The 26,850-nt window shown below is 47.3% G+C and overlaps 1 protein-coding gene across 1 annotated transcript in view; it reads right to left on the reverse strand.

Annotated features, from left to right (window-relative positions):
- Window positions 1-25: 25 nt before the first annotated feature.
- The window catches only part of TMEM255A (transmembrane protein 255A), a 27,260-nt gene continuing 435 nt past the window's right edge, over window positions 26-26,850 (reverse strand). Inside the window, exons 2-9 of the mRNA XM_010568961.1 lie at window positions 22,539-22,681; window positions 17,902-17,964; window positions 12,169-12,258; window positions 10,199-10,261; window positions 9,051-9,139; window positions 6,210-6,372; window positions 4,091-4,234; window positions 26-631 (exon numbers count right to left, since the gene is read on the reverse strand). Of these exons, the coding sequence (XP_010567263.1) occupies window positions 473-631; window positions 4,091-4,234; window positions 6,210-6,372; window positions 9,051-9,139; window positions 10,199-10,261; window positions 12,169-12,258; window positions 17,902-17,964; window positions 22,539-22,681 (914 nt within the window). The 3' untranslated portion in view covers window positions 26-472. The remainder of the gene's footprint in view (window positions 632-4,090; window positions 4,235-6,209; window positions 6,373-9,050; window positions 9,140-10,198; window positions 10,262-12,168; window positions 12,259-17,901; window positions 17,965-22,538; window positions 22,682-26,850) is intronic.

Below are 26,850 nucleotides of genomic sequence, written 5' to 3' on the forward strand. Positions count from 1 at the left end.
GTTCTGCAGCCCGAAAGAATCCCAAGGCCAAACAAAACAAGCATCAAGTCGAGGTGTCTGCAAGCACCCTCACCTTAAAGAGACTGATACTCTCCTGCAACTATCGATCTTGGCTACCCTTACTTCAGCTTGGCACAAGATGGAGTAAGGCAGACCAGAATCTACCATCTGTGTTGTATCGCTTTATTAAAAACCAAGGACTGCATGAACCTCGCAGTAAAACAAGGAGGCTGGAATTTAGGTCATGTGCTACTCACTGACACTGCAAAACATCAGCAGTATGTCCCCTTCCTCATACTCCATTGTTAAACCTCTGAAATAAGTCTCGCAAGAAAGAACAGTCCAATCTAGTATTTGTATTTGCAATTATCTTCTGTATCTATCCTCCTGCTCCCTCCCACAGTAAAATATAAATACAAAATGTTCACAATTATTTCAATGGCAAATATTTTTTTCTTCTTTCCCACATTCTTTACGGTGTATAAGGTGGTGGCTTTTCAAAAGGTGGAAAATACGGTGGCGAGTAACGAGGCGGCGCATTAGACGACCACATATAGCTGGGAGACGGCGACACTGACTGGGGGTCATCGGAGAGGCCAGAGGGAGTGGAGGCTGGAAACATGCTGGAATGCTGCAGGGAGACAGCAAGAAGGCTGTAATGTAACCACTTCTTAATGTAAAGGAACCTGGGAAATTGATACTTCATTACCAAGTGGTGCAAGATTAGCATTTCAAGGTTCACTTCTGCCAGACATATGTACATACAAATAAGTACTCAAATAACTTGTTGCATTCAAGGTAAGCACAGCCTGTGAGTAACAGTTTTGCATAATGAGACTCCTTAGGCCTAAAACTGAAGAAGGCATTTAAAAAAAAAAACCAAACAACTCTCTCATCACTTCTGTGTACCTACTGCACAGAGGCCAGACAGCTGAAAACTGATGAGTCTCTCTCACATCTTGGGTTTTGCACATCAGCCAGTAGTAATAATTAACAGGCTGCAGATAATTTGTTTTTACACTACTTTTTCTCTTCATCACAAATAAAAAGCATCCAGAAACTAATGATAACAAAATAATTTATTCCTTCAGTAAGTAAAAAGCTTGAAAAAGTGGAGAAACAAAATTTGTGCATGCCTGAAGATTAATTTCTGCTCTCCAAAATACCTTCCTTATCAAAAATACCTTAGGTCTAAAGCCTGAAGTCATACAGCGCTGGCACTGTCAGAGACCTGCGCACAGGCTGCGTCCTGTCCAGAAACAGGCCAGAAAAGTAGGCAATGAAATAACAGTCGCTTGCGTTCGCTCCTCTGGCCGCTAACACACCGTGGTTTTATCCCCGACGGTCACGCTGAGCCCCGCGCTGCCCACCCGCAGACCCAGCGGTGTTGGAGGGCGCTCGGCCGCACCGCCGGCACCACGCACCCCTGCGCCGTCCCTGGGCTGCGGGCACGGACTGCGAATCCCAGACGTGCCCGGCTTAAGGCCCCAGCAGAGACGGAAGCGCGAGGAGGATCGGCGCTGTGCTGCAAAAGGGGTGCGGGAGTGCGCGGCGAGGGTCCCGCACCAGGGGCAGCGAGGCCGAGCCGTGCGCAGTGGGGACAACGTACGAGGTCGGAGGCGACCACGTAGTTTTACCTCGGTGGGTGGAGGGATGACGGACTCCGCAGTAATAGCTGGTTGTTTTCAAACAGCGCCTTTTTTCTGTCGCTCCCATAACGCCAACCGGTGATGGTTTATTAAGCGGATACACAGACCACGAAAGCCCAGCCTGCTCATCGAGGACCTCGCAGAAAGCCACACAAACCGTTCCCGTTTCGAACAACAGAACAGCTCTTCCATCGCGCCCCAGTTCACCTAAAGCCCAACGGGCGGCAGCCCCCCGGACCGCAAGGACATTTGGAAGGGCACGGCCGTGGTGACACGGCGCCGGCACTCGTTAGCAAACGCGGCCCTGGGTTTTCACGGTTAAAAAACGCCTGCGCCCGGCTGCCTCAGCCGCACGTCCTGGAGGAGAGCTGCTGTGGCTGCAGGCAGCAGCTGGGCTTTGTTAACGAAGCCGGCGGCTGGGAAGATGGCACTAATTCCGCTTTCGACAGGATGAAAGGCAGAGAAGGCCAACGCTCGCCCGTGTTCTCTCGTCAGAGCCAAACGTGGCTCAGGGCCTGCAGAAGTCAAAATGCTGCAGGACTGAGACTTTCTCACCCAATTGCCCCCAACCAAGCACACGGAGCGAGGAGTAAGATACCAGCACTACTTCTACCAGGGCCCTTTCCTCCTGCCCGGTTCCCGTCATGGCCGCCTGCAAAGGCCTGCTGCCTTCCTCACCGTGACCAGCTGGCTGGAGTGTCATTAGCCGTGGCACACGTGGTGCCCGCTGCAACACCCATCGACTTGTGCTCCCCCAAAAACCAGAGAGCTGGATCTACCATTTTGGAGTTGTGTGTGAAAGCCAGGCTCTTGCAGGGGCACAGGCTTCCTTAGAAATTCTGGAATGTTGGGGTTTTTTTTTTTCCCTGTGAAAGATGTGTGGGATGAGTGGGAGGCACTGACTCGGCAAATTCTTGCACCAGAGGGAGTGTAGCCTTCAAAAGGGATCTGAGAGGCAAGGCTGGGCTTGCTCCATGTGCTGTGGGATGGCAGGGGAGAAGGTGCCAGTGTGGTACAGACACTGCTCGGGTCAGAGTAGGGCTCAAGGCGAGAGTCTCCACAGCCAGAAGCCTCAGCTAATGCTTCATGCAGGACCTCAACTTCCCTGGAAAATAAGCAAGGCTCAGACTTGGAATTGCATCTGAGAGACTTGGCTATTTTAAATTTGGATTACCTCAATTTATTCCCAGCTTTTGTGCCGGCTCCTAAGCCGACACCTGTGCTCACAGCAGTGAGACAGAGAGAGACTTTCATCTCTCCGGCTGAGCTGTAAGCATTAGCAGAGCCCCAACAGTACTTCTAGTTGAAAAGCGGGGCAAATCCACCCATGCTGAGCTCTCTGCTGGTACTGTGGCTGCAGTATGGACAGACCCCGAGTTAAACAGCACTTAGCACCAGCCGAGCGGCTGAGAAGAGGACTTCACAGCAGAGCTTGGTTTGGTATGCGCTGAGGTTGGCATTTTTGTAACCGTAAAGAGTTGCACAACACTAGTGACTGTTCCAGGTTGCATTACTCTCAAAAATGAGTCACAAATGTGTATAAGTAAGTCCTAGAAATTCTGATGTAAGTGTTCAAATACTTCTAGGAAGCCCTGACAGCAGTGTTGTCTAGTGGCACTAGCAGTAAAACAAGAAAAGTTTAGATTCATGTTATCTCTAATGCATGGCTCTGATGAGGGAGATGGTGGCTATCACAGAACACACATGTCCAAGACCTTAAGCTCTTGTTAATAAAAAAAGTCTCCATCCCTGATGGTTGCAAAGAAAACGTATCATGTATGAAGTTAACATCACCACTGTGGTAACATCCACCTGACAGAAGAGCTGAGGAGGAAATGTGCTCATCTGCTTCAACGAATCAAAGCTGATGTTGACAGCAAGGTTCACATGAAATCACCATTTCCAACAGCACAGCTCCATCACTCAGAAGAGGAAGGGATGCATTGCAGCAGCGGTGATGTTTGCAGGGACCATTCTTAGACCCACTTAAGCATGTGGAAAAAAACCACAACAGAATAGCTTTTCAGTCAGTATGTGTCTTCAGGAGCTCAAATAGCTTGTTTCCAAAAGCTCATCTGTTTCTCTCAGACATAGTAATTGGCCTAATAAAAAGTAGCAACTAAACACCTCGCTTTGCCTCTATGCTCAGTGCATTGCAGGTGCCAGAGGCAATGCCTCTTTTTTAATGTGGCCTCTACCAGTGAACAACAGGGGAGGCAGGCAGTAGGTTCTGTTGCCTTTTCTTCAAGGACAGCTTTCAGGAAAACACTGCCTTAGAAAGAGAGAGCACTGCCAAGGACCAATGCCTAGTATGAAAGATTTGGTATTGTCTGCAGGAACAGGAAAATTAAACTGTGTGAATGACATGCCTCCAGAGTCCTGCAGACCAGCTGGATTTAACCTTGCCGCTAAACAAGAAAGCGTCCTGTAATGTTCCCTACCTGAAAGTCGTATGCGGAGTAGGGAGGCAGGTGAGGAGTGCTGTGGTAGTAGGTGTTGTAAGATGTCACCTGCGGCCTTGAGTAGTAGGACACCGAAGGGTGTGCATTTTCAACCGTACAGTTCAGCGTAGGGAGGGAAGGAGTCTGTTAAAACAACAAAAAAAAGAGATCTCAGGCTACTAACAAGGTCACAGAAAGCTGACAGCTGAATGAAAGCAGAAGTGATTTAAAGGAGTCCTGTGTTTCTTTAGAGCTCAACTTTGTTGAATTAGCAACTGGCAATCTGGTTCCCTCTTAGGCAGCAGGTAAGTCCAGAGGTCATTTCATTCCTCAGCCACCTATTGTTTCCCCTTAGATTCCACAGAAGAAGCTGGCAATAGCCCAGTGCATGCCAGTACTCAAACAAAACAACTGTTCAGGTTGCACCTTCACAAGTAGGAGAAAGAATCCTTTAATTTTGATTACTCTGTTTTTTAGGGCATTTTGAGATCAGCATATTTCAATTCCTCTTGTACTGCTGTTCACAGACACTTCTATACATCTTTATTTGCAGAGGTTTACAGGCTGTCTGGTGTGCATCAAATTTCAAAAGGCCGCGATGCACAGCTGGGAATGTGTCTCCTGTTTTGTTTGCGAAGACCTTGGTGAGACTGCAAAGAGTGCAGGAAAGTTCAGAGTTCTGAAATAAGGCACCCTCAGTACAGGGCCCAAGAATTGTTTGTAAGAAAAATGTATTGCCAGGCCAACAAATCCTCTTTTCTGGGTGCCTCAGTTTGAGTTATTCTGAATGAGACACAACAGACTGAAAAAAACCCCAAATTTATCTGTTGAATGTTCAGTTCTCTCCACTGAATTGTCCCCTGCAGAACAAAACTGTGTGGAAGGTAACAGGCAGCCTGGTTAAGTGAGGGTATTTCAAAGCTCACGTTGTCAGAACAGCATTTTTTTTTTTTTCATTATCTGAAGTTTGCAATCTTTCACCTGGTTTTGGTCCCCAGTTCACCCTCTCAGATTCTGCACCATGAAGAAACTAGATGGAGAGTTTCAGCCTAACACGGCTGCTTAAACAGTCTGTAAAGCTCAGAACCCCACTACTGCTATAAAATCATCATTCATGAGCAACCACCACACATTTCCTTGTAAAAAGTCAATGCTATGAAAAGGAATATCAGTTTTTAAGAAAGAGCTTAATTTTATTCATCCTGGTATTGCCAACACCTCTGAGAAATTCCCTTTTGAAATTACAGTCTCCCAATTCCGTTCATCTTTTCTAATTGTGATCAGGTGGTGACACTGAATGTACTTAAGAAAAGATGTACTTGAGAAGCAACGTACCTAGGGCGTGATTTACTTAAGAAGACCACAAAGGTCTTGTGAAATAAGATATCCTTTGTATATACAAGGCATGCCTTGCTAACAACTGGGCCCCTGAAGGAGAACTAGAAGACTGATAAGAAGGGAACATCCTACCCCAGGAGGCGCGAAGAAGTTGAAAAACTGCTAATAGGCATGAAGTCAGCAAAAATCTTTGATAACTGGAGGAAAGGTAAAGGCGGCAGGGGGAGATCACGACCACCGACTCAATTCAAGACCAAGAGACTTACCCCCTCCCCCCCCGCCTTGGGCATGTGCTGTAGAATAAAAGAACACTGTACCTTTAATTCGAAGCGGGGAAACTTTAGCCCAATAGAAACTGTGCGAGATAAGCGACTACCAGTAATAGTTTTGGGGAAAAACTTTGCAAGTTGAGTATGTATAACTGAACCGTATAAAGTGCTTGCCCATTTAGGCATGAGGTGTGCTAGCTTTGTGGATTACCACCTAGCCCCCATCTTTGCGCAAACATGAATTGGAATAAAATACCTCTGCTCTGTGTGTATATTGGCGTTTCGCACACTGAGAAAACCACCCCACTTGTGGGATAACAACACCAGATCAGAAAAGTGAATCATTTCCACTTTCTCCTTACAGTTATTTCAAACCTTTCTTTCCAGCCTGACTGCAGTGATGCATAGATCATTTGCATTGAAATGCCAATAGCTGTTTTCATGATTATATTTAAAAGGCAATTTGCCTGATTTGTTTTGTTTAATGCACAGATAAATTGGTACCATCTTACCATGTCTTTGAAGCCTCCAAGTATTGCTGCTGTAATGATCCCTAGGAATAGTCCCACTATGTTCAGAATTGTTGCTGACCAAAGCAAGTGGTAAAGGTGGATGATGTCCTGGCAGCTGCTGACATCAATGTATTCATAGTAGCCTCCAGAAATCTCTACTCTGCTAGATTAGGAAAAAAAGCCAACAATAATGATAAAAAAATGCACCTCACATCATAAAACCTAAGCACTTCTGCTGGACAGTAAAATGCATTCTGCAATTTAATGATAGCCTTAACCTAACTACCAAGGGAGTGGAGATAAAGCCTGCTAGATCCCACGCTTCTGGCATCTGAGATCTCCCTGCACAACAATGGCAGAAGAGGGCTTGATCTGTTGTGAAACAAACAAGTCCTGCAAGGCCTGCACATACCCAAATGACCTTGAGCCTAAATCTGCCTCTTACTTCCATCACCCGAAATCTCCACAGATCCTGGAGGCTTCCCAAGGACAAACTGGTCTTGGAATTACCCGGAGAAGTCAGTCCGTGCCCCTCAGGGCAGCACTGGCTCCTCACCACCACAAGATGGGCACAGGACAGCGCAGCTGGGCTCGGCCAAAAAGCACGTCCAACTCAGCTGCTCTGCTCCAGCTGCCTGCGCTTTGTGGCTCTACAATGGCACGGGCTGGCAGGACCCCCGGGACCCTGGCAGAGAGAGGTCCTTCTGCTCACATTTTTAAGCTTTTCCACATGCAGAAAAGAGATGGAGAAAACTCGGCTGAATCCACTTCGGTCATTGTTTTGGAAAGGGAAAAGCGGTTCCCGCAACATGTGGGCTGGAGTCTTGCAGGCGGGATTCTTCAGTAATGACTTCTCTCTGACCATCGTTTGGGGGAACAGGCTGGCCTTCGGCGTAGCCTACCAGATGTCATGGGCTACAGCAAATTCCCCTTAAGAAAACATATTTATCGGGGACAAACAATACTAAGGGCTTACGAATTACTTACCTCCCAGCTCACACACGGGGTTAGGCTCAAACTGCACAAGGGCTTTGAGAAAATGGGGAAAAACAAGCTCATATTAAAGGCCAAGAAGCAGGAGATCCAGGCTCAGCTCCTCAGCAGACTCTGCAAGGCCTGCAGGAACCTGTCCCCTTTCACAAGAGCCGCCTCATTACTCAGTTTCTTCTTTTCCTTTTTTCCGTATCTTCTTGTAGCAGGCCACTGCAGCAGACATTGCAATGAGGCAGGGATTTCAAGCACAATCAAGGCAGAGCATAACCACAGGTTGTAAAAACCTGTATGTTAGCCTGCATGACCTCTGTATAACCTGAGCACATACCATGACTGCCTTTAACAATGGGACCTGTATGTACTGTTTGCAAGAGCTCGTTCCTATGGAGATGTGTGAGAATGTAAAGCTCTCAGAGAGCCTTGGTTTACCACCAAGAACATTTAGCATTGTATGGTATGTACTTATCAACGGGAAGGCGATTGTCTGCTGTGGACACAGCCAGGGTTCCCAGCATTCGGAGGAATGCAAGACTACTGTCATTTTTTCTATAATTTCCATCCTTAGTATGTGAGCTAACCAGCCTTGAGCGTCCATGGCTTTCTTACTGAGATCCCAAAGGAACCAGTACCTCCCTAGTGCAGAACACTTGTGTGGTACTAAGCAAGACTGAGATGATAACAACTGATATCTTATATCAGAGAGGGTAAAATGGGTCAGAGGCAGGACCCTGAACCAGCCTGACTGCTGGGAAAAAAAAAAAAAAAAAAAAAAACCATACAGAAAAGTTACAAATTTTTCTATTCCAGTCACTTCTCTGTGTATCGCTCTCTTCAGCTAGTAAAAAGGGATCGCGTTCTGTAAACTGTCACATAAATGTGTGAGCTTCACTCCGTTGCAGTGGCTTCCACAGAAACAAAGTCCTATGGAGACCAGGGATTACCCTTCCCAGCATGTGGAACCACCCTCTCCCAACAGCAGCTTTTGATCTTCCTCCACCACAGTCAATGATTTAAGTGGGGGCCAGCCCAACTAAGTACTGTGAGAAATGCTAAGCCTGAAACAGCCCTAGGCAAGAGCCAGCACTAAAAAAAAAAAAAAAAAAAAAATCCATTTATTAATCACTTGCTGACACACATTAGGCAGTCCAAATGATATAAGCAGCACATGCTGTAAATTAAGTTGGCTTAGGCACAGTAGCCAGATCTAATGATGGTGTGATCACCACGCAGTAGCTCTCGATTGGTAACCACCCCTCTGACTCATCTTTGCACAGTGCTGGTACACCTTCCAACCTCTTGTGACCATGAAAGATATTCACTGGGCAGAGAGGAGACCGATTTATGAACACACAGGTGGCACTGGCCTGCGAACATTCCTCCCTGTTAGCAGAGTGGGGAATGGAACAGTGACAAGGTGAGGAAGAACAATGTCCTAGTTTTTACATCTTCAGGCTTTGAAAACAAAATAAAACCCAGCGAACAAGCAGTGCCAACAGAGAACGAAGGTGTTAGGACAAGCGACACTCAGGAGGGGAAAAACTGGGGAAGGCACCAAACATGGAAGTAATGGAAACTCCCACCTTCTTCATTTTTCCAGCTGGGCTGGCCCAGAGCATGCTCACCCGTAGCTGGAATGGCTTGAGTGTATTTCATACACCCCTTTACTTGGTTATCTTTTGCCTGGGATTCCCTGTGGCTAGCAACCATAGCTTAAGATCCCTTCCCACAACAGCTGTCATTAGCTGATACTTTGCTCCTGCCCTATCCTGGCCCTTCAGACACCTGCAAACCAGCATGACCACTGCTCACCCTTCCCACGGCCAGGAATGGTGTTTTTAGCTTACTCACTTTCCACAGTTATACAGGTCACAACAGAAGCAGGTGTTGGTTTTTATTTTCGGTGTGCAGGGTGCACGGCGCTGTGGGTGACAGATTGCCTGCGTGAATACAGAAAAAATACATAAAGCACATAAGGACATAATCACCAGACATGGTTTCTGCTGCTAGTTGGCCTGCTCTACGGGTAGATTTTGCACTGATCTCCAGATTAGCCTCAGGCAGACTTTTCTTTCCTTATCTTGCAGCACAGCTCTTACAAAGTACACAGTTATACTGGAATAAAGACGCACTAGACTAGAACAGACCAGCGTTTCCTTTAACCATGGGGAAGTCATAGATAAGCATGTGCCTGCATAGGAAGGGGGGTTGTGCAACTCTTACAAGCAGCCAAGACCTTGCTGAACTAACACTCCTCACCACACAGCAACTCAGGGCAAAGAGTTGTCAGTAGGGTGATAAAAACTGAGAGCAAGATTCCCATATTGGTGAATAACTGACTAAAGCGGTTAATTGTCTGCCTGTGGGTAGTAACACCCAAGCTCACACGGACGGTCCTTGGGCTGAAAAGCAAATGGATCCCACTACCCCACTGGGTAGTATTTACTTTGCACCTCAAGCAGGCATTTTAATTTGGAATATAGTGGTTATTCAAAACTACTTGGGAACTTGTGAGGAAACCTCGGAGAGACTCTCAGTGCACAGCAAAGGCAGCCAAAGATGTCCACACACACTATCGGTATGTGGCAGGAACATCCATTCCCAACAGGCTTCTCTTTGGAGAAGACAATAGACTGCAGAGGTGCAGAGGCTAGTATATGTTGCTTGTATCCACAGAAATTACTGCTGTCTGAACTCTTAACCTGCCACCCTGCTCCTGTAATGAATGCACAGCTGAAGATCTAGAGAAACGTGTCTTTTCCTACCCCCCATCCCCTCCTCTCAACCTGCTCCTTCACTAATGTGGCAGTACCAAGCATGGAGGAATTCACTCCTGGAGTCCTCCCGGCACCCCGCTCCGGCCCCAGGCCCAGCCTCCCACCCCCTCCTCGCTTCGCAGACCTCCGGGACACCAGAGCAGCAGCCTGGCAGCAGGTTCCTCCACCTGCACTGTGAAGCTGGTGCCTTCATGGACACAGCACAGCCAAACCTGCTCTTACCTCCGGTGGGGTTGTACTCTTGGAGTAGTACTGACATCGCCCCGCGTACAGCGGCCTCAGGTCCTGCCAACGAAAAAAGCACCAGGCTTAGCACCGCAGCAAAATCAAAATCAGCTAGCTGGTCTGGGGAAAGGGGCCAGGCTTTGGAGAGACCCTGCTCTCGCATCAGCACCTCAATACAGTGGCTGTTCTGCAGCATCCTCACCCGCAGCAGCCCCCCTGAGCCCCTGGTGATGTTTAATCCTGGTCCTTAGAGGCATGTATTTGTTGCAGCTCGCATGGGAGGAGGAGCAGGCTTTTAAGTCGGGCTTGTTTGGGTGAGGGCAACCACCCTGACCTGAATGATTCATTCCTCATCCCCTCAGACACAACCCAGGCCTGCCTGATGGCGTTTCCAAGGATTCTTCATGCTGAATCATTACACTTTCTCATTTGTTGGCAAATTTGTCTTTCTGGGCTCTTGAGTGGCTTGTGGGAAAGCTCGGGAGGATTACCAGTGGCTCAGCCTAAAAACATGCATTAACGTCTCACTTTGGGGCAGCCTGGTCCCCAGGGCAAAACGTCAGGGAAAGCAATGCCGAATGCGTATCCACACCAGCGAGCCCTTCCCAGGAGCAGCCGGACCTGCTCTCTGGGCATCTGGTTCAAAACTCGGGGTGGCAGGGCAGCGGCTACAGCAGGCGATAGGGGGAACGCTATGTGCTAGCATGGCAGGAGCACGTCTCCAGCAAGACAGTGACATCTTTGGACTGTTAGGGGGTGAAGCGAGGCCAAAAGCATGTCCGTTTATCAAGAGGCAGAAACCAGAGCCCTTGCTGTCCCAACTGCTCAGCTCTGGCTGCCTCAGACACGCAGACATCCCCAGGGCCAGACGGGAGGAGGTGCCAGCTCATGCCATCGCCCGACCATGAGGTCAGCACCTAAAAATCCCAGAGCGAGTCTGCGGGGCTCAGACCCACATGGCCAGGATCAGGAGTCGAAGGCGCTTCACCTTTTTATCAAAGCTAATGCTTTACATGCCCTCACGAGGGGGGTCAGAGATGGCCAAGACTTGCTGGTTGCATCCAGACAGACAGAGACCTATCATGCAGCTGAGCGGAGCTGCCCTTTGCTCTGTCAGCAAATCCTGCCATCCAGCCATCTTTCTACCATTGGAACACTCAGGGGCAGGAAAAGGGAGCTGGCTTTACAAGGAGAATAATGAGCCAGCTGACACGGGGAGTTTCCACTTCATGGGTAATTCTGACCTTCTGAAATTCCTTTCCATTCTGATCACAAATAAACCCCAAATCGATCTTTTTAATCCCATTTTGCAAAAAATTTTAAAAAAAGTCATCAAACTGCAGAGTTGCAGGACAAAAATCTGTTCGCAGTTATAAATTTCATTTAGAAAGTTGAAATGGAATTGTGTTTTTTCATTTCTATACCAATAACTGAAGATTTTGCACGTCCCACTGTACTAGCAATTGGTCATGACAGCAGTAGCTCGTATTTTTTAAGTCATCTAATGGAAACTGAGAACCTACTGCAAGTGCTTCCTGTTTATACTGTAACGCTTTAACGAGCTTCGTATCAAATTGCTTAATGCTACTACAACATCCAGTGGTTTAATCAGCAATAAGAACTACCTCCGCTAACGTTAAAAATACAACAGATGTTACTCCTCATATATTGTCTCTTGGCAATAGCTATAATTCACATTACATCTTACAGTTTTGAGACTCAGTAAACACATAAAGCATACACAAAAAAACTAAAGCAAAGTTTTAAGATCTTAATGCTTGCTGCTAATTTCAAAATATTTTTGAAAAACTGATACATTTTTCTAAAGTTTATGATTTAAAACAGCATTCAGCACATGACATATATTTATAGGGTTTGATGTGGCCTGATATGGGATTACGGACACCATCACTTGTTTTCCTAGAGGAAAAGCATCACAGGACCTGTGTTTTCCTGGAAGCACTTACTATGTGTCTGGCAGCAAAGACACCGTCTACTATGGCACAGCAGAACGCAGCAATGACGCCAAAGCTGATGAAGACGATCGATGCAACCAGCTGAGAAAGGAAAACAAAGCAAAGTATCATCTGCCGCTCCACAACCAAGCATTTCGTGCCCTCTCCGCAAGGATACGTAAACCACAGTCAATAAGCCCTCAAGCAATCAATGACCCAAATGTTTGCCCAGGCTGCACAGACTGGTCTCATTGAAGGCAATGGGATGTGCGTCTCAAAGGAGAGCGTCCGCTCCTGCAAGGCGGCGGGAGCAGTAGCCTTGTGCCAGACTGCTTCTCTGGGGACTTGATATTGTAATGCAAGTTTTTCCGTGACTCCAAAGCGCTAAACTTAGGCTGAGGATATGCTTCCTCTTCTGGCTGCTGCTGTCCTTAACTCTTCCCTGGAGAGAAAGAAGTGGATTTCTTCTCTCCCCATCCTGGAGTGCTGTGGGGAGCTGCTCCTTGTGAACACTTCCCAGGCTGTAAGGACACAGGAGACTGCTGTATGGAAACCTCTCTGGTAGGACTACGCCTTTAGGAAACAACGCTTTCATGCAGGCATAAACACAAAGCCACGAGACTAGAAGACAGGTGACCAGCCCACGCCACCGGTGTTGTACACCCGCACGGCAGCCTGACTGGGCTCCTCAGTGCCGGGCTGTGGGGAACGCAGTCCACAGGTCCTCCTCCCACCTTGGAGCTGCAAGGAGAGAGACCTCTACCTTCAGCTCAAGGAAGAAAGTCAGACAGGTCTGATCCTCTTCCACTGGCCCCATCCTGCCCATTGTTAAAGTTAGGGTGAAAGCATTCAGAAGGTAAACCTGAAATACTCAAACCCCAACCCAGGTATGAGAAACAAAGTCTCTACTCCCGCTACGCCACTTTAAACACCACCTCTGCCAAAGTACCAGTGCTCAGCTGGGGGAACCACGCACGAGTGCTGACATGACCCGTCTCCTTGCTCCCGAGCAGCAGCTCAGCCACTGCCAGCAGGGTCCAGACCAGTTCATCACACACAGAGCTCCCAGTACCGACCCCAATCCCCCTCGCCAAAGCACATCGGTGATATCAACAGGGCTGCGCAGGAACGGCAAGCATGGCATTCAAACAGACAGGTTCACAAAGTCATAGCTTGGGGAGCAGCAGTATTTCCATTTAAAGAACTGAAAGCTTTATTGGGTTTTTCCCTAGTGGTTTTCCACTCCAGCGATCACAGCCTTCAAGTGTTGGTCGCTGGCAGCTGTTAAAAACTGCTTCCCCACAAGTACAAAGGTGACTCTGGTCATTGGGAGCTTTGAGCAATAGTAAAAAATCGCTAATAGCACAACACAAATGTAACAGCTTGGCCAACACTGACAGATATCTTGGGTCTCCTGGCATGGGGATGTTTGTTTTAAAGCTCCAGGTGCTAAGTTTGCTTGAAAACCTTGGTTCCTGCCACTGCACCAAGATCCAGTTCTCGGAAAGACAAGCCAAACCCCTTGACAAACACAAGCCAGAAGGATCCTATTTTTAAAGTATGTCAGGATTTTTAGGTTAATCACACTGTTTTTACCTAAACCTCCTTCAGTGAAAACAGACCTTCCTCCAGCAACATCCACATGCAGACCAGGTCAGCTTGAGCAAGGACTGGAGAGGCAGGAGGGCTCACCTGGGACAGCCGAAATGGTCCCTGTACAATTGCTTACTTCAGTTAGCTTCAAAATGAGAGAAAATAAAATGGTTTTCTAGATGAGGCAAGCATTCAAGATGTACACTGTCCTATTGCAAATAAAAACCGCAGCAGTAGGCAGAGCAGACTGTGAAATTAACCCAATGACCACAAATACAAACAAGTCACGGTCACTAGTAACAAGCTGTTACTGGAATATTAGATGCTGTGCCACGAAGTACTTGCAGATGGCAGCAGGTGACAAGTTTTCCAGGATCAGGTCCTATGCTGGGATCCTGTTTCTGTCAGCTGTAAACACCAGCATGTCCTCCCCACTCAGACCCATACCATCTCCACATCTGGATCACAACTTGCACTGTCCGTTACAGCAATCACACTGTTTCACTACACAACCAGTGAAACCACACAAGGGGAGAAAGCACGGCTTCTTACAGTCTTGGTGGAAGAAATGGGTTTTACGGCTTAGGTTATTTTGTAGCGAGTTTAGTTTTTCTCTGTAGTGTCCTTTGTTTCATACATACATGCAGGAGGATATTCTCCCTAAATAGCATGACCCTTGGAGATGGGAAGTGAGCCAAACACTAAATATATACAATTAGGGTATTTGTCGGTCACCCCGCTTGCAGATAGGAGCTGCTAATATAGTTATTTAAAATAATACAAGGTTAATGATGATACTTTCGTAACAGCCCTACTAGGATATAAGGAACTGGTGTTAGAAATTGATTTGTTCACTTTATTTACACAACAGTTTCTCTCAGCTGGAGAAAGAAAAGCCTGAAAACCAAACACTGAGAATTTATGATAAAGAAAATCAAACAGCAAATAAAACCATATAAATTCATTTAAAAAATCCCACGGTTTTCAACAAATCTTATGAATTGCCAATAAGATTCTTGATTTGGTGTTGACAATACTGTTACTGTAGCAAGCAGAAGTCCCTCTCAAGAGCTGTGTGATATCAGTGACTGGTCTTCACTCATCTAACTCCTGCCGAAGTCAGCCACACCGAGTAGCGTTTGGACACGAAAGGACAAACTGGGTTCAGATAGTGCAGGAACCACGAAGCAGAAGTGTCCTGGGCTGAGGTTCCCTTCAGGCCACGGTCCAGCAACACATGGGCTGTGAAGCTGTTGGTTATTACTTTTCCATGGCACGGACAACTGTCACGAAGGCACGTAAAATGCTGACTCCTCACTTGAAAACTGCTGAGCGGGCAGCTCGGGTGTAAGTCAGAGCTGCCTGCGGCGCTGGCAGGCGGGCGATGCTGGCAGGCTGGCGGGCAGTGCCGCCGGGCAGCTGGCCCTCCCCGGGGGCACGAAAGCTCTCCCTTACTTTGACAAGTGGGAAGCGCAGACCTGCGTCATGAAAGCCAATACGCTCGGGTGGGAAAAACAAGAGAGGTCTATTCCTGTCGGCAGGCTGGAGAGAAGTCAGGAGTGCTGCTTTCAGGGTAGCTCTCCCCGTCAGCCACCCTGGCGTGATCGACTCCTCGTGCTCCCCAGCCACCTTATGGGCAGAAACACACACAAGAACACGGCAGCAGAAGTTGCTTTTAGCTCTTCCTGCCATCACTGAGGAGCAACTGCGTAACAAGCAACACCAAGACTGACTTTTAGCGAACTAGGACGCTGGGGAAGTTCACAGAAGATAACAAAAAAAAAATCCTGCACTGCCAGTGGTATTATGGAAACAGGTAATGGACAAAGCTGCCACCGTAAAGTGCTCCTAGGCAAGGAGGAGATATGACTAAAGCACGGGGACAATAAATGACAGCTACTGCATGTCCTCTCTGCGGTCAGAGCAGAGACATGCTAGATGCCAACCAGTGACGCAATCCCTGCAAAGCTGGGTCATGCATGCTTTTTAGGACACAAAATGATAGAGAGATGAAAAGAACGAACACAGGCTACCCAGGGCTCTTCAGAATAAACAAACAAGTCAAGTCAGAGCCACACTGTCACTCATGAGCACTCCTGTGACGAACGCAGGACTGGCATAACATGGCCATTGCTCAACCAGACTCTGACATGCTGCTAATACATGATGAGCAAGAGGCTTGGAAACCCTGCTAGGACAGAAAGAACAGGACATGTCGCTCTTGCAGAGCCAGGGTGAAAACAACAAAAAATATCCACTGGGAAACCCACCTCCCCTGCACCCTGTCTGACTGTGGGAAAGGCAGTTCTCCTTTCCTACAGCGCCTGCCTCACTCTCTCCCTCCTGCTCTGCAGGGAACACGCTATTTGCAAAGCAAAGGGCAAGGCAGCCCAGCCCAGCCTCTGAATTAGGACAAGCAGGAATTTCTCCCAACTCCCTCTGCAGCTTGGCAAACATGCCTTAGCCTTGGTCAGCAGCACACCCTGCTAATCTGACCCCTGATTCCCCCTGCAGAGGCAGCTCCATCCCTACAAAAACAGGCAGCAGCGCTGGGCCAGCGGCCCAGGCTGCAGGGACGCCACGATCCCCCCTTGGCCCTCTGCAACCTCCTCCGAGGAAGGCTGGAGGGATCTCGCTGCCAGAGCGTGGGGCAACCACGGGGGAGGTGGATTGCAGCCGCTCTCCCGGGAGAGCCAAGCGGAGGCAGGAGGCCGGCATGCCCGCAGGGCACTCCAGGAGCTGGACTTACACCACCCCACGTGCTGCCTCTAGCCAGCCTCATACGGCAAGCAGAGAAAACAGGCTAGGAAAGATTGAGCTGGACAGCCTGCCAGGACCGCATCAGATACCAACTTCTTTTGATCTCTCTCTACCCACACCTTTTGCCAAATTCTCCCAAAAGAATTTCCCCCCAACCTAAGCCCTGTTACTGACACCTCCAAGCACTACAGCCCCTACCTTCACGCACAGGCTGAAGTTTGTGAAACAGCATCTCCAAGGCATGTTTACAGGCCATGAAAGACCCAGCCAAGCCCACACAAGTCTCCTGTGCTTGCCAAAGGGAGTAATCTGGGACAGCTCTGTCCCCACTGCACAGAGACATCCCCCTCCTACCCCAACACAAGCTCAGTTGTGATCATATCGTATCAGCAGCGCTGGTCTCATCTGGTTTGTGCTATCTGCATGTTCACTGCCCACCTGCTCTCTTCTGAACGTTGCTCCCATGGGATGGGACACCAGAGACCTGCCGACAGCGGCCACCCAGCCCCAGCACACAGAAGCCTCCTTGCAGCGCAAGAAGGGAACCAGAGAGCGCTGTGGTCCACGCATCTGGTCTAGCCAGCATCTTCTGTGCTTCTCAGGTCCCCAGCCGCTGCTTTACAGCATGCAAAGTTTCTTGGTTTTCCTTCCTACTTGAAGAGGTGTTTGGAAACGAGGACCAGCAACATGTATGTTAATCGGCAGCACTGGCGAAGTTGGTTGCTTTTCAATTACACCAGTCTTCATACTTTTTGTCATGTCGGTATCTCGAGTGACTTATTCTCTAGACGTATCTAGAGCTGAAAGCTCTGAGCACTCCTGTCCCCGGGAAGGACTTACTGCTGGGCCCTCTAAGGGCTTTCACCTCCAGTCTCTGGGCTGGCTGTTACACCACCTGCTTGATCTTCTCTATCCTTTGCTTAGAATAGAAAGTGGCCAACAGCAATTTTTGCAGAGCCCCAAGCCTCTAAGAATTTATTTTAAGAGATTTAAAATAAATTTATTATGTTTATGTTATTTACCATATTATGCATCACATACTGTGACTGCTCAACAGAAAAAGCGCTGGACATGAGTCTGTAAAGCACTGACTATCCTGAAACTCCAAACGCTCAATTTCAAGCCCTTTAAAAAATTCCCACTGAGTTCAATGAGACTGTGTATAGTCACTTTGTGCTTCCTTGAGTGTGCCTTTTTTTTTTTTTTTTTTTTTTTAATTTTTAAAAATATCAGGGTTAGCAGCCTTGTTCTCCTGGGCTGTCAGAAACCATCTCTAGTTCTCAAGAGGTATGCAACACTACCCTGGAAGAGTTAGGAAAAACACTAATACTCTTTACATACAAAATTTGAGTTACTGTCATTTTTTAAAAAAAGTTTTTATAATGAACTTACCATTTGCCTTTTGTTTTCTATCAAGTTTGATCCAATTATTCCAAGAAACGACCCAAAACCAAGCTGAAAAACAACATATTGTTAGCATTTAGATCAGGATGATATCCAACATACTTTACATACAGACAGAACACAATTAAATCCAGAAGCAGCAAAAGAACATACTGCGGATGTGTGAGCACTCTTCCTTCAGCAAGGAATCAGTGGAGTCTCTCACTAGCAGGAGCTAACAAGTGTATCCCTTATATGACAGTAAAAGCGTGTGTAGAAACCAAAAGGATGAGCTCTGAATTCCCTCCCCAGTGATGCTGAGAAATGGCTGGTGGATGAGGATATGCATTTTTGTCTTGGAACAACCCTACAAACACTACAGGAGCCTCCAGATGCAAACCTGGCAGGACCACACCACTAGTATCTGCAGGACCAGGCTTTTGTAACCTCACCAAGGGTGTGAGCAATCACCTAAGTTTTCAACTCAGAGAGTTTCCTGATGTGAAGTATGAAATAAGGGAGAATTATACTCAGGAAGATTTAGCAGTTTTCTGCCGCCTTCTACTCCTCCCTCATTTCCAGGGGTAAGGATGCATCAACAAGGGTCTTCTTCTACCAGAAGAGCTCACACCAGCCCAGCCAACAGAATAAGCTACTCCAGCAAAAACATCTTCTCTTGCTGCCATAACTGACAACACCGTTCTTATTCCAGCTCAGCGAAGTCAGCCAGGACTGCAATTTCCCACCTCCTTTCTCCATAGCCTTAAGCTATTTTGCTACACTAAATAGAAGTTTCTAGGATAGAGCACACGTCAGCCAGGCCAGAAACAGGAACTTCAACCAGGAACCATGGACTACGGGGGGAGATGCAGAAGTACTTCTGTGTCACACCGAGAAAGGTCTTTGATCGGTGGAGAGCATATCCAACTTCACTTCTACGGGTTGGCAAAACGAGAAATGCCAGAAGAGTGCTACAGTTGAACTGGTCCTATTAAGCAGGTACAAATCCAGTCAATAGACTAGGGAGGCAGTGAAGATCCGGGTGAGAATGCCAAATAACTGGCCAGCTCCTCAGGAAGCAGAATAAGGCATGAGACTAGCTGCAGTGATTCAAGAATGAGTCAACTAACCTGGAATCGATACTTTAAGATCCAGGAATAGAAAACAAAGGCTTAATAAATCCGATACTAACAAGCAGAGGCACGTGCAGAGATTAGCAGACACAAACGTGATGAGAAGTTGGGCTTAAATCTTCCCCCGCTCTGCTTAAACCCAGTAACATTTGGTGCAGTGCCGCGGGCAGCGAGGGCTGCTGGCTCAACCGGCAGGGATTAAAGCGGAGCAGCCGATCGGGCTGCTGCTTCCCAGCTACCTGCCTTGCACTCCGAGCTCTTGGAGACTGTTGTCCCCACATCAGGGACAAACTACCACGGTGGGAAGCACAGCAATGAAGCCAGGTGGTGCTGAACACTGGGGCAGCAGGCTGGCAGGGCAGAGAGCCAGGGGCACCGCTGAACTGCCCCACGCTGATCTGCCAGTGCTTCTGGGCTTATTATTTTGCTCAGCTTGGGCAGAAATCCCTACCTTCCTCAGGTAACAGGAGTTTTACAGCTCAATTCCAAGCCCCAAACCTGGGAGATCCAGGCATTATTTCCAGTCTGGTGATGTTTAGCAGCAAGGAAGTTGGGTGGCAACACACACCTAAGGCAAATAAATGCTCAAGAAAAATGTTTTGTGCTCTTTGAGCATGATCCAGCACGTTTGAGAGGAATGTCCATGTGGTGTTCCAGAGCAGCTTCAAACTAGAAGGTGAAATACTTAAGATAATTAAAAAAGAAGAAATTAGAGCAAGTCTGTACATCCAACAGGTGAAGACCAAATAAATCAGTGGATTCTCACTAATTCATGGGAATTCTCATTGCATTAATGGGAAACCCACTCGTTCTTCTACAGATGGGACAAAGAGATCTTAGTAATCTGCATCAACTGCATCACTTATTTGCTGGTAGATATGATCCCCTGAGATGTCTGTCTGAAAGGAGGACAGGACAAAAAATGAACATGCTTTTCCAGAGTAAAGCTCCAGGACAAAATGCTTGACAAGGAACCATTACAGAAGAGGTTTGCCAGTCAAAGCCTAAGAAAGGTCAGTCCTTTACATAGATGCTGGAAGCTGGTATAACTTGGAGACAACACACATATCGCACAGAGCCTCACTTCCATAAGGGTGCTCGCCCTCTGCACCCGATCGTTACTCTTGTCTGCTGAGCATCGCTGTTACACTCTGGGGTTCCTGGGCTCAGGTCAGTCATCCAGCCACAGGTGAGAATATTTCCTACAGAGGCAGAGCCAGGGTGTTCACAGATGTAGTCGCGGAGGTGTCAGTGGTCACAGAAAAGGGTGAAGACTGCCTGGCTACAGGACATGACACTGCACCCTCTGCTGCAGCTCCTCTGGTTGTGTCAATGAGGAACTGCACTGTTTGGGGAAAAAAAAAAACCAAAAAACAACAAGCCCCCCAAAAACCCAACCAAACAAAATCCCACTGATGTGTGGAAGGTCTCCAGCTCCTGGTTCTGTCCTTCCTCAGGAGCAGAGGCCTGGGAATATAATCCCCCACATCAGACAGCCACTTCTTTGCATGTTTCCTCCTTGCACAAGAGGTGTTTGCCCAAGACACACAAGTTAAAGGAGGAAAGAACGGTGCATTAGGCATGGCAGCAATGAGACATCTGATGTCCCACGAGATGATCCCATCCATGGATCTGGTCCACACATGGAGAAGTCACCCAGCACACAAAGAGGCTTCTGGCTCCGTCTTTTCCTTACCAATGCAGGGTACTCAGGGTATGACTAATGGTGGTGCACCACCAACGGTACACAGAAACCCCTGATGGAGATGCACGCAGGCCTAACATCCGTGTGAAGTTCTGAATGACAAGACCTGCAAGGAGCTGCTTCTTCAGGGCTGTGGAAGCCACCTGCTCGGGGACAACTCACCGAGCACTCATGCGCCACAGCAAGCCCTTTCTCCACAGTAAAGGGAGAAATCCCAACTTGTTACGAAACATCAGCTATTTTAAGCACCTGCTGAAGCATCCAGCAGCACACTGAAATGTTTTCCTGTGCAGGGAGACAGGCGAGGTCATCACACATATCTGCACAATGAACTAACTGAGGGGGGGAATTTGGTGACAAACACAAACTGTCAGGGTGCCTTTGCATAACGTAACTCAATGCCCTTCCCAAGTCCAGGAATTCATTAATTCCTTGAGTAGACTGAGTCTTAGAAAAGCGTAAGCAATGCTGACGTTCCCAGAGCATAAATAGCATGGGAGATGTCAAGGGGACGTGAACAACAGGCTCTACCCATCTGCATCAGTCTGCAGGACCTGCTCTGAAGCACGAGGTTCAACTCAGGCTGACAGAGCATAGGCTAAGTGCAGAGAGTTTGAAGCCAGCCTGTCACCTCTCTCAACACCTTCCCTTCTATGCTTCTCTTTAAAAAAGATCAGGCCTAAATGCAGGAATTACTGGGACAAGTCAGAAAACCAATGCTAAACCGAAGGGGCCCAACACGGTCTGTAACGATGTTCCACACTAACGGCTGTAAAGAGGCTTTCTTCAGTGACAAAAGAGCTTGTCCACAGAGAAGTATACACATCCCTGACACCAGCAATGTGTGGCAAATAAATCAAACTGCAATAAGACAAGAATGAGTCTCCATCTAGTTATCTGGACTGGCTTTAAGCCTCCAACTTGGAGGCTCCAAACCTAAGCACCCAGCACTCCACAGCTGTTACACCAGCAGCCTCTTGCTGGGGGCCTGCAGTTACACTCCACCTGCTAAGACACCTAATTTGGCTGCAGCTCAATCCTTTTTGTGCTTCTTTTTGAGCATGTCTCAGACATGCACAGGAACAGACCAGGACTTGCCTTCCAGCTCGTGTTAGACCTCTGCTCATGCCAGGAGGGGCATGATGTACTTGCCCCTTATGCTTCTGCAGGAGGCTATACATCTACTGGCAAGAAGGCTGGACACCAGCAGTCTTCTCTAAATTAAGCCATTTGAAGCTACAAGATTGTCCTTTCCCATTTTCATCTGTTGATAACAAAAAAGAAGAAATGGATGTGCTAACTGCTTTGATGTGCAAGCTCCCCTGGCAAGCTGCCACAGCTATTGCTAATGTGTTTCTCCTCATTCAAGGACTCTGAATCATTAAAACACTTCTGCAAGTGAACTTTATGACCACAAGTTCACATGAACAGTATTTCAAGACCTGGTCTCTCAATAGTTCTTGGCACCTATGGTCCTTCTTTGCCTTACTTCTGCCCAGGGTTAATGTGATGTATGCAAACAAAGAAGTTCTAAGGTTGCTTTGACTGACATAAGATCTATTTATCTGTCTCACTGTCAGCTCGAAAGCATGTTATTACCTAAGCTCAGAGGAAGCTGCCACTTGGATGGGATTTTTGCATGGGAATGAGCAGCAGGTGCAAAATAATAATAAAACAAATAAATCAAATGGCAATGAAGTAGCTGAGCATAATATTCAGGACAAGATCACCCTTTATAACATTGCAGCATTACAAGGGACTTTGTAGGCAATAAGTTTTCTAGACCTACCTAGGAGTTCTATACTTACAATAACCCCTGGGTAATAACCTCCAACAGTCACATTTTGGGTTCTTGTTGTAGCAGCTAGGCCCACCGTTAGAATTAATACTGACACAATGAGGAGAGTCACAGTTACGTAGAGGGAATTTCTTTTTCTTCTATTGAACGACCCTAAAAACACACATACACAACAGAATTTGCTGATTCCATATGGGGACAGTCACGGTACCGCAAATTTCTCCTCCCACCGCCAACGACATCGTGGTGAATTTTCTTCTAACTTGAGAATATTTTGGGGTTTGGCTGTCACTTTTCACCTTCACTAACATGCTTTATCAAGCGTTACTAGGGCATCTGAATTCACATTTACTTATCATTGCTCTGACATAGATGAAAAGAGCCTTAAGAACTGTAACTTTGCAAAGCTCATTTGGATACCTTGGAGGCTCCCAGGCCCTCTGCCCTGGGGCAACTGAGCTAATGAGAAATATTACCATTAGGCATTTATGTATTTTCTGATCTGTCTACTTACATCAAGCTAAATAACCACACTGTATGCCACTTGTTTTGAGGGGGGAAACCTTGGCTGCAATCATACCATAAGGCACGCACAATTTTCTATGTAAATGAGACATCACCAGTAACAGCCACTTCTCCTCCTCCTGTAGTATCATCCTCTACTTTCAGCAAGGACCAGGTATTTTTAGATGCCTGAATAATGAATTTGTGGATTAGTAAAACTCATCTACAGCTGCCTGATCATGGTTTTTTTCTTTTATATATTTATAGATCTCCCAAATGAGCATAAATATAAAATAGTGATTCCATCAGCCAAAAGGAAAGCTGGCTGCGACGTTACGCTCAGCAACATCTTTAGGCGTGTTTGTTCAGCCTGTGCTCTGCCATCTTTACATCACTTTGTGGAACAATCCTTTTGATTATATTTCATACATTATGTAGACATAACCCAGCACCTGCGAGAGCGGCTGGTAGGATAATGGACCATAATGGTCCCCTGCCGCCCTCCCTGGGGGCTGCTGGTGCCACCCTGAATCCCATCCCCGCAGCCTGGGGCTCTCCAACGCACCCTGGGAGCAGGCAAAGGTAATTCCCACCCCAGTGGCTCCCAAGTGACGTGCATGCTACCTGCACTTCTCAGAGTGTTTCGGAGAAGGGCAGGGACATGTCCCAAGAGCAAGGAGCTGCTTCCACCATTGCTGAGCGTATTCCCTAAAGCAAATCATGTTGGGAACCCCCATCTGAGGTGTTCAGGGGCTCTCTGACAGCCTGTATGTGGCAAGACAAAACACCTGCAGAAAGGCTGGGAGGAAAGACTCAGCCAAGCCAAGCACAACCTCCTTGTCCAAATTTTCCAGAGAAAGGAGCACACCAGGCCTCACTGGGCAGCTTTCTGTCTTGAAGATGTACACCCCAGGTGCCCACAGGCCCTTCTTGAGGGTCTGCACATACTTGCAGCACAGCTAGAGAGATCTTTTCACCCTACCAGCTATACCGATGAAGCCATACGGACACACACTGGTACAAATTATCTTCCTTCCTCCGCAGGGTCAGGTCTCCCCAGGGAAAAGCACAGCAGCTCCCCGCTGCTCCTCCACACCCACTCCCACCGGGCCCACCAGCTGTGCTGCTGGCAGGAGCGCTCCCTCTCCGTGCCGGTCCACGCTCTGGGCTGGCACAGCTGGCGTGGGCAGGGGGCTGGATCATTTCACCCACACCAACCAGGGGAGCTTGAAATCACAGACGAGTCCTGAACTTGGGGCCTAAAAGCCCAACACAACAAAATGAAAGGCAAAAGAGGTTTATAAAGAAAAGTAGCATCCTTTTTGACGGACCAGTGTCTCTGGAAGGAAAGCGCTCCACCAACAAACCTGCTCATGTCCCAGAGCAAAGCTGTGACCGCACCACTGGGACATCACCGGGTCTAACAGCAAGGACCTTAACAGTTATTCCTTAGCTGGAATGAATAGCTACAGTTACTAGTTTCAGACAAAATAAAATTAAATAACTGCTAGAGAACCCTAAGATCCAGGCTGGATCTTTTATCAGTGATCCTTAGTTTTTCATGCCATTTTTTATAAGATGGAGATAAAGGTACCCAACTGTTTGCTGCAGGTTGCGTTTGGGGTTAATATTTTTATTCTCCTAAGTCTGCCAAACAAGTTAATAATATAAAATCTAGACTTTTAAAGCGTTCAAAATTCATCAAGATATCAAGCCATTCTGTATGTATTGCCTCCCAAATACTGGGAGCTTGTGCCATGCTCCAGTTCCAATGTAATCATTTAAATGCAAGTGTCACATAAATGTCTTAAAATTCCAAAGTACTGGGACCAAAGGTTTAGCTGAACAAAACTTCAGAAATGGGAGAAAAAATTGCTACTTCTTACATCGATTAGTTCTGAAAGGAGGGAAAGAACGAACCTGTATTGCTTACACACATGCTAGATTACCAAACTTCTGATTACTGCTGCAGTCTGGCTGGCAAATGAGCAGAAGATAAGTAAAACCAGCCGTATGTTCCTTACGCAGTTTGAACTCTTTATGGTTAGGCTGTGTGGGTGCGCAGATGTTTGCGTGCCATGCAAAACCACCCTGCAGAGCACATCTGAGGGAGCGTCGTGGGTACACGAGCGTGACATTTAGGGTACACGAGCATGACATTTACCCACACAAACCGGTATTCCGGCATTTCCATCAGAGGTGCTTCAAAAAGTTACAATGAAAAGACCTGCAAAATGTGCTACTTCGTTCAAAACCAGAGTATTCTGTAATAGCATTTCTGCAGGAAAAGAGTCTAAAAGCAGCAGCTTGAGACATTGTTTATGGATTCTGAACTTGTTTCAGAACCACCATGTTTTCTACTCTTACATTTCTACATACATTGTTTCCCAGCTCACAACTGGCACACATCAACATGCAATACAGAAGTGAAATGAAAGGTTTCCAACTGGAAAATTTCTGAAAGCGTTTCAATATTCCTCATAAGATTAAAACAAACAAACAACAAACCAAAAAAAAACCAAACAAAAAAATGCTTTTATTCCAAGTCCTGACAAAACCAACCATAATCCTTTAACTTGATACTGGAGAGAGAGATGCGAAATTGAAGAGATAATGTGATTACCTCCGCTTCAGCTCTGTACTGGGACACTAATTCCATTTTTCTTTCTCTGAAAACACGTTTTGTTACGTGTATATTGAGAAAGTGTTTTTGTATTTCTGTAAGGATGCCTGCAGCGGCTTCAGCATACATAGACGCATACTCAGTATCTCCACTGATAGCTGCTGAAGGGCTGCCCTGGCAAAATCCTCTCTCTCAACATTAATTTTTGCTGAAAGTACTCCCCATTAGATCATTTTCCTCTTTGCTACTGAGCGAGGTACAGCTTTACACACAGAACTGGAGCTACGACAGCTTTGCTATCTCTGCTTTTAAGAGACAGGAATAGCCTTTTCTCTGTGATTTATCCAAATTAGAGACCTCCAAACTTGCAGTGCTTACCTCGATGTGAGTATACAAGGTGGTCTGAAACACTGTGCTTAACTCTGTGAGCAAGATGTAAAGAAATTACTGCTACCTATAGTCTGGCTATTTCATTTGTTAAAATGGCACTCAGAAGGTGGACAGGCTTCAGAAAGCTCATTCTTATTTTAAGCCTCAGAAGCATCTTCTTATTACAGTTGCCATATAAAAGCCCACTATAAAAACAAGGTTGTAGCAGGTTTTTCCAGATCACTTTAGAAGTTTGCAATAATACGTATCTTCGTCCTGCACCTGATTTACTTAAGTTTTTTCCCAATTATCGGAAGAAAACAGACAAGATGGCACAGAAACAGCACCGACTTCTCCATCTTGTTCTCTGGGGGGGAAAAGCCCCAAGCAAAGAATAAATGCAAAGTAATCCGAGGAAGACAGCTTTAACTTCCACCCCAGGAGAACCGGGGGGGGGGGGCCAAACGGCACCGAGCCGCTCTCCTTCCCAGCCCTTCTCCTTTTGTGCCACTTCTCTGCTAAAAAAGCATTCGTGTGCGAGCTGTGACCCAAACCGCACTCGAATTAAGGGCCCTGCTGGCAGGTCCACGGGACGGGACGGGACGGGGGGTGGTCTGCAGGCATCTGGGTGACTCGCCTCCTGCTTGGATGGCTGGGGAAATTGCAATTAGCGGCCGGTACGAGGGAGTCTCTGACCTAATTAGGGAGAGTGCAGGAGCGGTGCGAGGGGAGCGGGCGCGCCCTCCCGCCCCCGGGGCAGAAGGATGCTGCGCCACCCGGGGGCTGCGTGGGGCCGGCGGCTGCCTCCGCCCCACTGGGGGGGGGG

This window comes from Haliaeetus leucocephalus, unplaced genomic scaffold (assembly GCF_000737465.1).
Source record: "Haliaeetus leucocephalus isolate CR32 unplaced genomic scaffold, Haliaeetus_leucocephalus-4.0 Scaffold262, whole genome shotgun sequence".
Taxonomy (NCBI): Eukaryota; Metazoa; Chordata; class Aves; order Accipitriformes; family Accipitridae; genus Haliaeetus; species Haliaeetus leucocephalus.